This window comes from Grampus griseus, assembly GCF_964374135.1.
Source record: "Grampus griseus genome assembly, chromosome: X".
In the NCBI taxonomy this organism is placed as follows: Eukaryota; Metazoa; Chordata; class Mammalia; order Artiodactyla; family Delphinidae; genus Grampus; species Grampus griseus.
The window spans coordinates 42,507,728-42,523,066 of NC_138999.1; the positions used below are offsets into that span (position 1 = coordinate 42,507,728).

Here is a 15,339-nt window from a genome sequence, read left to right on the forward strand (position 1 = left end):
GCTGGGGTCAGAGCTGCCACCAAAGAAGAGTTCTGAGTCACAGAACATCCTTGGGGGTGGAGGGCTGGGGGCCAGGGAAATGCCCTTTCCTACCCTAAGGCATGGAGAGTTCTTGGCCTTGTGGGCTGGAATAGGGTCATGAAAATAGAGGCAGGCAGGGACAGTCTTTAAGAACAAGAGTACAGGTAAGAGGGACACAACCACAGGCCTCTTGAGCAGATGACTTTGTCAACAAACATTTTAAATCCCTAAGTGGCCTTAAGCACCTTCAATTCCACATACACCCCCTTCACTTTTCACATGAGGAAACTGAGGCTCGGGGAGTTTGTGGCTTGACCAAGGTCACACAGAAGTCAAGTCTGTGACAGATTCAATTCTATAATTCAGTTTCCTGACTCTCAGGAGTCAGTATGGCCTTTATAAGGTTAAAAAAAAAGGAAAGGAAAGGAAAAGAAAAACAACTGGGCTCTAAGCCCAATTCTGCTAGGTACTAGTGAGCAAAATGACCAGAGGCAAATGACCCAAGTGTTCTGACCTTCATATGCCTCACGTGTAACATGGGATGGAGCTGGATGACTTCCTGGCAGGGCTCTCGTGGGATTAATGAGATAATAGGTGTGAAGTGACTAGCACTGGGTTTGGGACAGAGCAGTCACTCAGAGCCCCCTTTCCTGTAGTGGGGCCTGAACGTGCAGTACTGTGAAGGTGATAGAGGTGAGTAAAATCCTGCCCCTATCTGCAAGAAGCATGTATTCTATAAGAGAGATAAGACACATATGCACCTAACTTAAGCTTAATTCAGGAAAGGCAGCCTGTGGCCCAAATGGTCCAGGCATTATAGGGTTTTGGTCACAATAAGAACTAGGCTCCCTCTGCCTCACTTAAGGATGTTCAAACATGCTGTTCCCTTTTCAAGACATTATTTCCATCCTCCTTGTCTGCCTACTTATCAAATATCAATGTATTCTTAAAACAGTTCCCCACCCTCCAGAGCACCTCTTATCACCAGATTTATCAAAGGTGCGTACAGACTTCATCTGCCTGATCACACTGGGTTCCCACTGAGGGCAGAGGGCAGTTCACATCCAAGTCCACCCCCAGCTCAGAGCCTGATGCAGTGCAAGAAATTGGGAACAGTTTGCTGAGTGGATGGGAAGGCTGCGGGAGCCAGGGAGCCTTCTCCCTGAGAAATTAAAGTGGGCTTGAAGATGAGGCACGCCTTATGTCCACTGGCTAAGACGAAGAGGGAATTTCCCTTTGTCTCCCCAGACCGTTGCTCTGACGGGATCTCCCTGGGGCACTGGGGCAGAGGCAGGGGCAGGTCCTGCAGGGAACACTGCAGAGTTCTTCCATGACAGCCAGTCTACCTCTGTGAAGAATCGCTAGAAGAACGCCTTCGCTGCCCTCCCCTTCCTTCCCTGGAGGGTTATGTGAGATAAGGAGAAAAAGGCCGCTCTGAGATAGAAAACGGGGCCCATGCCTGTCTCACGTCCTCCTGGAGGTGCAGAGACCTGAGAGGGATGGGGAGTGGGGGCTGTGAAGGCGCGAAGGGGTAGTCCCTTCACCGATGTAAACAAGGATGTGGGTTCTGCGGCCACACTCTCCCCTGCCCCACCCCCCAGCAGCACTTCCAGCAAGTCACATGCCCTGTGCACAGGCTGGGGGCCCCCTGTCGCTGCCTTTCTTAGAAGCCAGGACCACAGAACCCGCTGTGGCTGCCGGAGCTGCCCGAGGAGCTATTTCTGTAGAATAAACTTGGGGTGCCAAAGAGGCAGTGCTGTCAGCAGCTGCAGTAAACAGGAACTGAGACAGGAGTGAAGGGGTTAAAAAATAGGGGTTGGTCTATCAGGCTCAGGGAGGTGGCTGAGATGTTCCTAGGGAAGGGTCAACAGGCATTTCCAGGCCTGGGAGGTAGATCTACCCGACCTAGATGCCAGATGCAAGAAGTTGGGGGAAAGAGGGGAGACTGTAGACAGGGAAGGGAGTTGGGGGAGAACCTTCCCATGAGGGTCCCCCCATTGCCCTGTCACTGACTCCTTTGCCTGACAGAAAGGCTCTTCTGCCTCCTAGCTATGTGGCACTGGAAAAGGCCTTTAACCAAGCTATGTGGCACTGGAAAAGGCCTTTAACCACTCTGGGCTGCAATGTCCTTATCCATAAAGTGGGGGAGATAACTCCTCTTCCTCTCATGGGGCATTGTTAAGACTACGGGGATGGTCTGCCGAACACCTAAAGCATACTAGGTGTTCAAGAGCCAGGGCTCCTGTTTGTCATAAGGAGGACGATGACTCCTTCAGATAGCCAGCCACCCACAAGTCAGCTAGAATGTCACCGGAACCACTTATTAAGCCCTTCCTCATTTCTGTTGCACTTCATCAGCCAGAGGAAAGCCCCAAACTCAAAGTCTAGGTTGTCCCTCCTCATGAAGGCAGAACTGGTTCTCTACCTTTGCTGAATCCAAAGGTCCACAAGCCTACATTCTGTGCCTATAGTTCAAATCTTCAGCAACCAAACAGGCCTCACAAAATGGGTTCCTTACATGTGGGCAAAGTATGACCTTCTCTACTTATCTATAAAATGTAAAATACCACCTTCTCTACGGTACATGTATTTAATCACAGCTTTTGGGAGGGGGGAACCCACCTCACTGGTTATAAGATGTACCCTAGTTTGGGGATCATCAACATGTAAGAAAATGTGCATCTCTGAACCAAGGAAACAGAGCAACAGTACCTTGCCAATGAGGGAGAGTAGAAGGATCTTTTGAATGACATAAGGCAGGAAAAACACCCAGTGCAGGGCTAAGAACACAGAAATCCTCACTCAGGAGATGCTTGTCTGATTTTGCCAGCCCTACCTCTGTCCTCCAGAAAGCCCTCCTCCTCCCGAGAAGGTGGCACATGGAACCAGGGGCTGAGCTGGATTTCCCTGTGGAGTCTAAGGTGGAGGGAAAGGGCCCAATGGTCCTGCAGAGGTAGGGGAATTCACAGCACTTGTTTTGATAGAAACCGAAACTCCTCCTCTTGCTGACACTGCACTTGGCAATCTGCACCTGCTCTCCCCTCCCGGAGTCCAGCTGAAAGGGGGTCCCCACTACCTCACCTCTGTCCCCAACCCAAATAGGGCTCAGAAATCCTCAGTACAATACTACAGTTGGTTCCACCAAGGCCTTTTCACATTCTAACTCATTCCATTCTTACCCAAAAAAACCCTACTTTCCACAGGACAGATACTGAGGTACAGAAATGTGGCATAGTTGGCCCAAGGTCACACATTTGGGAGGTTGAAGGAGAGGCCAGGCTTTCAAGGTGTAACTGGTAACTTCAAGCACTGACGCCCCAGGTGACATTACCACCACTCCCAATCCAGCTATCACCTTAGCCACCTGACTCCCTAGGCCAGGCCTGATCCTGACTGCCTCAGTTTCCCCACCAGCACAAGCAGGAATCAGCTGGAATGCAGGAAAGGCCTGAAAGTGGGCAGAGATTACAGATATCAGGGGCTGTACCCCTCACTAGGGCCACAGAGGTCAGCATGAACTTTCCCTCCCCACACCCTACTTCTGTCCTTTCTCTGAGCATACAGAGACACCAGCATAGAAATGCATATGTGCATGCACACAACCAGCAGATCCTGCCAAAGATGTTCCCTGAGGCCAAATACCCACACAACAACCCTCACAACTGCAGAGAACTATCGCATCCAACAAGTAGATGCCCTTGCCACCAACCAGGAAAGACTGAAGGCTGGACAAGATATGAGGCTGTACAAACTGAGGACCCCTCCATACCTCCTTCCTAGCCTTTGCCACGGGGCCTGATGGAAGCGGGGAATAGCCAATAGCTCTAACAGACTTGTCTCAACCTCCCTCCCCTGCTGCCTGGGGGAAGGTCCCCCAAAATGTAGTCACTGTTTTTTGAGGAATTATGTGGAAGAGCAAGACAGGAGAGCCTGGACTCTCTAAAGAGTTTAAGGGGAACTTCATTAGAGGTCCAGTGATTAAGACTCCATGCTGCCACTGCAGGGGGCATGGGTTCAATCCCTGGTCGGGGAACTAAGATCCCACATACTGCATGGTGCAGCCAAAAATAATAGTAATAAATTTTTTAAAAAAATAAATAAAGAGTTTAAGTACAAGGCCCTACAATTTGTTTTAGAGGCACCTGGGGATTACCTCCCTACCAGGCTGCTGCCTGCCTGCCTGCCTACCTGCCTGCTGGAAGAGCCACAGCGAGTTCCACTGAGGACAGAAAAGGAAGCTTGGTGTGTGCAGGGAAATCTAAAAACAAACCACACGAATGTGTGTACAAAGCAGTAGGGGGAGACAGGACCTGCTCTATTCCCTGCTTCTCTCCTGGCCCAGTGGGAACCCTGGCCCCACTGAGGAGATGAACCAAAAATAAGGCCTCACCTGCCTGTCAAGCAGCTGTGGTGCATACCTGGCCTGTGGCCCCAGCTACCCCAACTGGCACACCCTCAGCGGGGGAGACAGCAGAACTCAGCCCTCTCAATAGCCTGGTCTCTGAGATGCCTGCTCCTCTACTCAAGAATGCCCATTGCAGGACTTCCCTGGTGGTCCAGTGGTTAAGAATCTGCCTTCCAATGCAAGGGACGTGGGTTTGATCCCTGGTAGGGGAACTAAGATCCCACATGCCGCAGGGCAGCCTGCATGCCACAAATAGAGAGCCTGCGCACCACAACGAAAGATCCCGTGCGCTGCAACTAAGACCCGATGCAGCCATAAATAAATAGATAGATAGATAGATAAATAAAATGCCCACTGCAAAGATGGGAACACTGAAGGAGGCAGGGCAGAGAGAGGTCAACAGAAGCTGGTGTACATGGTGGCCCATGGGATTCTTCTCCTTCTGGCCTGGTTCAACCTCAAACACCAATGTTCTGATACTGGCTGTGTGACCTAGATAATAAGGCCCTGACTTTCTCTTAAGGCCTATTTCCCTTTTATAGAAGAGTCAAAATTGATCTAAGATCCATTCCTCCAATGCTGATAGTCCATGTTCCAAGACTAAAAGGTCCAGAGCAGTGGGCCTCGCTAATGTTTCTGGGCCCATCACTGTAACGTGCACAGTCCCAGCTGTATCCCCAAGGCCCACGCAGACACACACACATGTGGCTGCCACTCTGCCCACAGAGGCTGAGGCCAAGGCCAAGACCAGGGCCAGGGCCAGGGCCAGAGGTTTTTGCTGAGTCAAAGCCATATAGAGAGAGGGAGGGAAGAGAGATGCAGACTCACGTTTCCAGGAGGAGGTTATCTGAGCATAGCAGGGGCAGGGTGGACCACAGGATACCTCTGGGACCCAGGCTCCCAATTCCACTCCACCCAAGCCTGTGCCAATGCTCATGAGTTCCCAACAGGTGGTTGTGGAAAAGAGAACTGGGCACAAGCAGTGGATATTGGTTCACACTGGGGACACCCAGACCTCAGAGGTAAAACAGAGGGTAGAAACCCACCTGCCTCAGGATTCCTAACAGTAGAGGACCACAGGTTCCTAGCTGGAAGAAGTAAGACCCAGAGAGGTCAAGGAATAAAGCCAAGGTCACCCAGCCAGTTGACAGCTAAGCTAAGAAGCTAGGGCTTCCCTAGGGTCATAGAAAGAATGTGTCCTTTGGACACCTCTTGGTTCCCATGCAGTTCTGCCACTAATGACCCTGAGCATGTCACTTCCCTTTCCTGAGCCTCAATCTTCTCACCTGTCTCATTGGATAATGATCGCAATTTTGCAGGTGAACCTGAAGCACCCTGAGGAATGCCTAGCAATCACTCGGGGTCAAGGAACGACAGAGTGGTCTCTATGTTGGTCCCCCCTCCAATTCCAGCCCTCAGTTACGTGGTCCTTCTACTATTCAATATGTGGCAGCCTGTAGCCCTTCTCACCAGAGCCTAGGGTAACTACCACCTGTCCCTGTCCCAAGCTAGGCTGGAAGCAAAGGGGCAGCAGAAAGCTTGAGGATAAAGTCCCCTTCCCAGGCACATGTCCTGTGCACTCTGCCCCAGGGAAACCTCAAGGTGAGGCCTAGAGACCCGGGGATCATGTACTTCTCAGGGAGAGACCGTGGGGCTTCTGAGGTTTTACGAAGAAAACCCAAGGGCAGCCCAGTCAGAGGAAATGTGTAGCCATAGTGCTGATAGGGAAAGGCCTTCAACCTGTCATGGTCAGCTCTTCCTGTAAACTTAGGCCCCTTACTGGAAGGCCCCAATGAGGGGGAAGGGTCAGAAGGTGTTTGGGGAGAACAGCTAGATGGACACACACTTAAATTTTGTTCTTGACATGGGTTACTGCCAAGCCAGGTCCTCACCAGGCCCAAGGTCTGCCTCAAAGACCACCCAAGATCCAGATGCCCAGCTGCATTCTCTGACCCTCACTCCACCAGCAGCCTTGCTTAGCCCACATTCAACCTAAGGTCTCGGCACAGGCCTAACACCTCATGGGCCCCCACGTCTTCTTTCTTTGCCTTCCTTTGGTCCAAGATGCCCCCAAACCTAGCTCTTTCTCTAGGAAACATCCCAGGGAGAACATGGACTTGAGCCACAGGGATAGGAAGGTTGGAGTTTTCCCAGCCCAGCAGATTCCATTGCCTGAACCTCTTCTGCTTGGTAGAATAGGGAGGCAACCAGTCACCCCACCTAACTTTCTTTCACCCACTCAAACATTTGTGGCTCTGAGGCACCACTAATAATAGCACTCAAGCTTTATCAATGTTATTGTTCCATGAGAGTCTACCAAGTCAGGCACTAAAGGGATTTACTAAAGTAATCTCGTTTAACCATTATAACACGACATCTTTTAGCCTCATGGTACACAGGTACCTGAGATACAGAAAACAGGCTCAGGGAAAAAAGAGGGGCTTGCCCAGGGGCACACCAAGAATCAGTGGTAGAGCCAGAAGTGGAGCCTGAGTCAGTCCAGCCCACCAACAGACATGATGGGTCTGCACAGACTAAGAGAATAGCAGACCCAGAAGGGATTCAATGAGCCCTTCAGAATCAACACCATTCACAGATGGGAAAATGGAAGTTATGAGTCAGGGGAAGAACTAGAAGAAAGGGCTTCTGACTCCCAGCTCAAAGCTCCTATTGGAGGGCACTTTTCCTTGGGAGATATCAGAGCTCCAAAGGGAGGATCAGATCACACTCCCAGCTTCCTTTGGACACCAGCACAGGACCTCACAATTGCTTGTTGAGTCAGAGATTCAGAGCCAGAGAAGCTTCAAAGATCTAGCTCAGACTGGATAATAGATGGTATTAAGGAATTATTAATTTTGTTAGGTATGATAATGGCATTTTTGTTATGTTAAAAGAGAAAGAGAGGGCCCTTATCTGTCAGAGAAACATACAGAAATATTTACAAATGAGATGATCCATGATGGGGTTTTGCTTTAAAAATACTCATTTCAGAAGAGTAAAAAAGAGTGGGTGGGGTAGTGATGAAACAAGCCTGGCAATATGTTAACGATTATTTTGAAGATGAATGATGGGTACATGAGGGTTCACTATTCTTCTTTCGTGTAAGTTTAAAAAAAGTTCTATGATTCCAGGGCGACAGCTCTGTGCTGCAGTTAAGAGGCCTCAGACTAACCTAACCCAGACTCCGACTCCCGACTGTTCTATGTATTTCTGACCCTAGGTAAGTCATTCCCTATTTCTGAGATGTTTTTCTCATCTAACAATTGGAAGCAATAGTCCTACACTTACCTAGCTTGGAGGAGAATTAAAAGGGTTTCCTGTAGTGTCTGACAGAGAAATCTGTCCCTAAGTAATGTTACTTTCTTTATCACTATTATTGCCGTTATTACTCTCATACCACCATACTGCCTCATGACTGAGGGCTAGAGGCCAGACACTAACTTGAGGCTGGGGCCTGGAGTCCCTAAAAGATCAGCTAACTCTGCCCCCAACCCTGTCACACGGGTTACTACTGACAACTGGGACACAGCTCAGGGGCAGCCCTAGGCCCTTGAAGGCTGAGGCAGAGACTCACCTACAGCCCGGAAGAGACAGGCGCCGTCCTCCTTCATCTGCTTGATGATGAAGCCCTTCTTGTCTCGCAGGGCCTTTTCAAACCAGTGCTCCTGCTGGAGGGAAGAGGTGGGGGTCAGCAACAGGAAAGGCCTGTACCCTCGCCCCAGGGCCCTGCCCCTGAGCTCGCAAGGGGCCCAGATGATTGGCTGAGAGGACAATGGGCAGGGTCCAGTTCTCTGCCCTGCTTGACAACTCTATGTGCATGTGAAGCAGGAGGAGACCCTTTCTTTTAGGGAATCAGTCACTGTGTGAGCAGACTTGCTCCCAGAGGGGTCTCAGCTGCCCTAAGGGCAGAAGCCCCATCTGTATTCTGACCACTGCTGACCATGCTGAGAACCCAGTGTTGGGCCTTCCCCTAGGCAGCCAGAGGCCCAGACCCAGCAAGTGCCTGGGGGGGGAAACCTGGCTCTACCTCGAGAAGTTTCACCTGGGGACCCCCTCTAGTCACTTAGGGTAGGGGAGATGTTTAGGAGGGAGTGACTGGCAAGAGTCTAGTTCCTGAGCTCCACATACAGCTAGGGAATTCCAAGATATACTGTATAAGGCAAAACATATGCAAAGTATGATGTCACTTGTGATAGAACACATTTAACATATATATATGCATATGTATACAAACACACATGCACACAAAGTTGGGAAGACTTTACACAACAAAATATTATCCCTAAATGTTGGTATTACAGATGATTTTACTTCACCACCTCCTTTATAAAAAGAGGTATACAATACCTTACCCAAAATTCCAAACTTCTAAAAGCTTTTAAAATCAAGTCTTTATCTAACTCATTTAGCATCACAATCCGACCTGAGTTGACAAGAACCCATTTATTCCACCTAGAGGCGAATATTCAAACATTTCTATGCAGAAACATTCAGGTGTTTGACTATGACGGGAGGTGTTACATAATACACAGTACACATACCAGGTGACTTTCCTAAATTCTGAAATTTTTCTGAATTCCAAAGTACAGCTGGCTCTAAAGGTGTGGGGTTAAGTGAATCTGTACAAGTGTGTATTTTCAGATGTTTTTAAAAAAAATAATGGAGAGGGACTTCCTGGTGATCCAGCGGTTGAGATTCCACGCTTCCACTGCAGGGGGCACGGGTTCAATCCCTGGCCAGGGAACTAAGATCCGGCATGCCGCCTGGCGTGGCTAAAAATAAATGAATGAATGAATGAATAAATAAATAAATAAATAAATAAAGGAGAGATGAATAGGCGGAACATATAGGATGTTTAGGGCAGTGAAAGATACTGTTACATACTGTTTAGGGCAGTGAAACATACTGTTACATACTGTTACATACTGTAACAGTGGTTACATCATTATACATTTATCCAAACCCATAGAATGTACAACACTAAGAGCAAACCCTAATGTAAACTATGGGCTTTGGGTGATTATGATGTGTCCATGTAGGTCCAATGATTGTAACAAATGTATCACTTTGGTGGGGGACACTGATTATGGGGGTGGCTCTGAATGTGGGGGGGCAGGGGGTATATGGGAACTCCCTGTACCTCCTGCTCAATTTTGCTGTGAACCTAAAACTGCTCTAAAAAATAAATCTATTAAAAAATAATGTCCGTGTCACTTAAAACACGTTTTCCATCTCAAAACAAAACGAACCAGAAGCAGCAGATCTTTCCCAGCCTCCTCGCGCCATCTGCTGGCCACCAGAAGAAGCCAGCCTGAGCCCGCATCAGGTCTAGGGACCAGAAATCCCAAGGCTGCTGCTCCTTGGGGACACGACCCAGCCTAGGGATTTACAGGATCTGGGCTAATGCCAATGAGACAGAGGAGGTCACCTCTCTGCAGGCCATTTTTAGCCAGCTCAGGTGAGAGAAATTCCTGGCAAAGTAGGAAACACAGGGTTTAGAGGCTAAAAAGCTCTGGGTTCCAACCCCAGCCCTGTCACTCACTTGTTGCATGAGTTCAGGTAAGCTACCTGAACTCTCCAAGCCTCAGCCTATCAAACGGGGGATATGTGATCTGTCCGACAGCTGTCAAGAGGTTCAGAGGGGCTTCAGGACCTGAAAAGGCTTTCTAAACAACATACCATGCACTGGTGAGGTGGTCATCAGTAACAGAAGAAGGGGCAAGACCAGCACAGACAGAGATGACATACAACTGAGAGGCCCTCAGAAAGTCCCAGGTGAGTGGCTAGACAGGAGGGGATGAAGAGAGGGTGACAAGGGAATAGCCAGTAGCCCCACCATCAGGGCCCGCACGCCAGGAAGGTGTGGCTGGCTTTCCAGAGATGACAAAGGCACCTGGAAGCTCTTAATGGGCTTCCACAGCACAAACTCTTGTTTGGGTACAACATTCCAGCAGTCCAGGTGTCCCTCCTGCCCTGAGGCTGTCACATTGGACTGGCCTACTCCAGCCAGTTCCCCTATCCCTGACCTGCAGGGTCAGCCATCTCCCAGCACCATGGCGCCTGCCCTAGCCAGGGGTCTTCAGCAGGGAAGCTGCAACTATGACTACAACCCCAGACTGGACAGAAGAAGTAGTTCTAAAAAAGCAGGGCACACAGCAACCTCCTGCCCTCAAGGATGGGGGGAAAAGAGATCGAGAGGGGACAGGGGATCAAAGAGGACGAGAGTGGCTCCTACTTACTCATCCAACAAAGGCTTACCAACCAGCTACTAAGTCAGACCCTGGGCTGGCAATGAGGACAGAGAAATGAATCAAATTTGGTCTCAACCTCGATAAATTCATGAACTGCTAGAGGGGTGGGGAAACAGGCAATGTCCACACTGAAGTGTGAGCAAGGGCTTTGAAAGAGGTGAACACAGGTGTGCTGTGAAACAGAGGAAGGGACCTGGCCAGTCATTAAGGCTGGCACTTGAGAGGAGGTGCCACCTGGGTAAAGGAGTAAAACACCAAGACCTCCAGAAATGCTTGTTAATTGGATAAGAGATCACTTCTGTCACTCCAGGGATGCCAGAGGCCCAGCAATGAGTTCAGCAGAGCTAAAGTCCTGGATAGGACTAGGCAAGTAAGCAGGGCAGGGCCAAGAAAAAAGATGAATTCATATTAGCCGAATGCCTGCCCATGCCAGGTGCCAGATGCAAAAGGTGACCTCATTTAACTGTCCTTACCACAGCTCAGGTGGCAGGAAGCATTATCTTCATTTTACAAAGGCAGAAAGGAACTGGGGTTCGGGCACCAGCAAAGCCTAGCGTAAAGGCAACAAGAGAAGCCTCATGAGTCACAGCATGGAGATGTACCTGGCAGCCCATTTGGGAAAATCCTGATTTGTCCTTAAAAATGAAGAAGGCCTGAGCATTCCCCTTGCACAAGCAAGGCTTTGGTACTGGGGCAGCCAGACTAGCATCTGGGCCTGGAACTGGAGGCCAGACCACTAGCCACCCACTGCCTTTGGCACCAGCAGCCTTTAAAGCAGGCTCTGGCTGAAACCCCTTCTCTCTCTCCCTCTGCGGGGAGAAAACAGGGAGGTCATGGTCCTGGGCTCCAAAAAGAGCTTAGAGTCCCAAGAGCTCAGAGCACAGTCTTTTCCTTTCCCCAGCTGGATAGGAGCCTCCAAGGAAAGTGCCAACTTGAGAGTCGTTTAGGAAAATGGCCCAGGAAGGAAGGTCTGGCGGAAGTGAAAGGTGGGAGCTGGCCCAGGCATAAGCTACATCAATGTCCAGGCCTAAGAAAGTCAAATCCAGACCCTGGGACTTCCCTGGCGGTCCAGTGATTAAGATTTTGTGCTTCCACTGCAGGGTTCGATCCCTGGTTGGGGAACTAAGATCCCACATGCCGTGCAGCGCAGTCCAAAAATTAAATTAAAAATAAATAAAATAAAATAAAAATACAAAAAGTCCAGACCCTGAATCTTCCAAGCCCACTGCTGAACCTGTGGCTGACTCCCTCCACATCTCTGAGCCTCCACAAAGGGGTTGGGCAAAGCTCTCTGACACCAGGAGATCCAAGGTACAAGACTGCAACCTACTGGTCCAAAGGCACAACAGAAGTTGAAGCAGGCTGTGGGACCCAACTGACTGAGGTTTCAATCCAACTCCACTAATTATTAGCCATGTGATGAACTGCTCTGAGCCACAGTTTTCCAATCTGTGAAATGGGATAACAAGCCTCCCAATAATAGGGATACTGGGAAGACTCAAATATTATAGGACTTTGCCCAGTATGAGAGCACTTAATGAGTTCCCTTCCTCGCCCTGGAAGGGAAACAAGAACACCCCTGTAGAAGGCTGAATAATGACCACCCAAAGACATCAGGCCCTAATCCCTGGAACCTGTAAATGCTACAGGAAGAGGATCTTTGCAAATGTGGTTAAGAATCTTGCGATGGGGAGATTATCCTGGAGTATCAGGGTAGGACCTAAATGCAATCACGAGTGTCCTTAGAACAGCAGAGGAAGACCTGATACAGACAGAGGAGGAGACCACCCATACACAGAGGAGAAGCAGGCAGAGGTCAGAGTGATGCGGTCAAAAACCAAGGAATGGGAGTAGCCATCAGAAGCTGGAAGAGGACTGGATTCTCCCATAGAGCCTGTGGAGTGAGTGTGGCCCTGCCAACACCTTGATTTGGGCCCAGTGAAACTGATTTCGGACTTCTGGCCTCCGGAACTGTGAGAGAATAAATTTCTGTTGTTTTAAACCACCCAGTTTGTGGTAATTTGTCACAGCAACCACAGGAAACAAATACAACCTCCTTGTAGCACTCCCTTGTGTGAGCTGTGAGGCAACGTGGCAATGCTCACATCCCACAAGATCCACCCTGTTTGCATCCCCCCAGGGAAAGGGTTAGAATTAAGGCTGCAGGGGCCTGGAATCCCCCCTCCCAGCCTGGGAAGCTGCTGACTCTGTCTACTGATGAATGAGTTGCCACTGAAACGGGGAGGAGGCAGGGGGAGATGGCAGTAGCAGTGGCAGCTCATGGACAGATGTCTTCCCAGAACCCACGGCCAAGAGGTTTTTAGTATTCTGGGCTACACAGCTCTGTCCCAGCAAGCCTGGTGCCAAGACCACCCCTCTCTCCCCCAAAATACCCAGGAACACTGGCTCTGCTCCACGGGCTAAACATAGGCAACCCATCCAATGAGAAACAGACAGACACACCGCTAAGGACTAACACAAGCTCTCCAGGGCAGAGGAATCGGAAAAGAGCAAAAGGCCCCAAACCTACTGCCAGGCCACTGGGGTAGGGGGGTGAGGGGGATTAAAAAATGAAGATTCTATTATTCTGCAACAAAAAGAAACAAAGTCCTGATGCATGCTACAACATGGATGAACCTTGAAAACATTATGCTAAGTGAAAGAACGAAGTCACAAAGGACTGCATGTTGTATGATCCCATTTATATGAAATATCCAGAAAAGACAAATCAATCAAAACAAAAAGTAGATTAGTGGTTGTCAGAGGCCGAGAGGGGATAAGGGGATGGGAGATGATGATGATGCAGGGTTTCCTTCTGAGGTGAAAAAAATGTTCTAAAATTGATTGACTGTGGTGATGGATGTACAACTCTGTGACTACACTAAAAGTCACTGAATTGTACACTTTGAACTGGTGAAATGCATGATGTGTGAATTATATCTCAAGAAAGCTGTTAAAAACACACACACAGGGGGTTTCCCTGGTGGCGCAGTGGTTAAGAATCCGCCTGCCAATGCAGGGGACATGGGTTCGAGCCCTGGTCCAGGAAGATCCCACACGCCACGGAGCAACTAAGCCTGTGCGGCCACAACTACTGAGCCCGTGTGCCACAACTACTGAAGCCTGCGTGCCTAGAGCCTGTGCTCCGCAACAAGAGAAGCCACTGCAATGAGAAGCCCGTGCACTGCAACGAAGAGTACCCCCACTCACTGCAACTAGAGAAAGCCCACACGCAGCAACAAAGACCCAACACAGCCAAAAATAAATTAAAAAAACAAACAAACAAAAAAAACACAAACACACACATAGGGACTTCCCTGGCGGTCCAGCGGTTAAGACTCCATGCTTACACTGCAAGGGGTGCAGGTTCAATCCCTGGTCAGGGAACTAAGATCCCATATCCTGAGTGGTGAAGCCAAAAAATAAAAACAACAACAAGAGAAAACAAAAAACACACACACAAAGGCCTACAGCACTGGCTGGTGAGAGGGAAGCTGGTAACTGCTTGAAACTTCATAGCATACTCCCAAAGCCAAGGGGTCCCACTCAAAACTTTCACAATGGATGGGGGGAGTAGAGAGCAGAGAATTAAAGAGATTACAACTAGCTTCAAAGCAATGAGTACAACTTGCCTCCCCACCACTACCCATTTTATGGATGGAGAAACTGAGGCCCAGAAAAAGGAACTACCAAAAGATACAGGACTCAAACCCAGACGACCCAGGCAGAGACCACTTCCTGCTATACCACTCTGCCTCCTCACCAGAGGAATCAGCAGGTTCCTAGAAGCCAAATGAAGGGTTTTTGCCAACAAAGATCAGTTGTTGCAAAGGCTCCTAGGAAGAACCCAGATGATCCTGGGGAAACTTCAAGAGAAGAATCAGCCAAGGTCCAAGGTGGGCCAGGTCAGGTATTCAGACACTCAATAACCTTGGGCATGGGTGGACTTTTGGCAGCTAAGCAGGAGATCCTGGGATTTGAACTCAGGCCTGCCAGCTCCAAAGCCTAAACTTTTTCTACACATAACCCTACCTCCAAACCATCCAAGAGGTCTCCCAACAGGCAACCCCCGAGCTTATTCACCACAGCATAGCTGGCCACAAAAATCACTGTCTGCCAACCCTGAGCCTCACACTGACCAGGCGACTTGTCCTGACCACCAAGCTTGGATGGTTGAGAGGGAACACAGAGGCAGGGGAGAGAGGAGAGGAACCCAGTTCTGCCTCGAAAGACACCTACTGTTCCCTGTCACCTCCAGGCCCAAAGGGCTTTGGTGTGAGCTCCCTAAAATCCCAAAGCTAAACAATACCTCACCAGCTCCTTACCTGACCAAAGAGAAAACTGTGGCCCAGAGAGCACAGGCAGAACTATTCTGCTTCATCCAGAAAAGCCCCATCAGAGCCAGGGTGGGAACCCAGGCATCCTGGCTTCAGTGTCAGGTCCACCCTCTCCCACCACTTCAGCACACGGGCCCCCTTCACAAAATGCTCTGTGGCGTCCTCAAGCTCAGGACGCTCTCAAGCCATTCTTTTCAGAGGGGAGACTCTCGGCAAGGCAGCCATACCTGGGAAAGGAAACCCCTGACAACACCACCTTCCTAGCACTGGGACCCCCAGGATGTCAAAAGGGCTCCTAAAGGCAGTAGATACAGTAACAGCACCA

The 15,339-nt window shown here is 49.6% G+C and overlaps 1 protein-coding gene across 3 annotated transcripts in view; it reads right to left on the reverse strand.

Moving 5' to 3' along the window:
• OTUD5 (OTU deubiquitinase 5) overlaps window positions 1-15,339 on the reverse strand; it is a 28,190-nt gene that overhangs the window by 8,946 nt on the left and 3,905 nt on the right. For 2 of the 3 annotated variants that reach the window (XM_082680652.1, XM_082680653.1), the window contains exon 2: window positions 8,001-8,094. In XM_082680652.1, the coding sequence (XP_082536778.1) occupies window positions 8,001-8,094 (94 nt within the window). The remainder of the gene's footprint in view (window positions 1-8,000; window positions 8,095-15,339) is intronic. The other variant, XM_082680654.1, reaches the window with a different exon arrangement.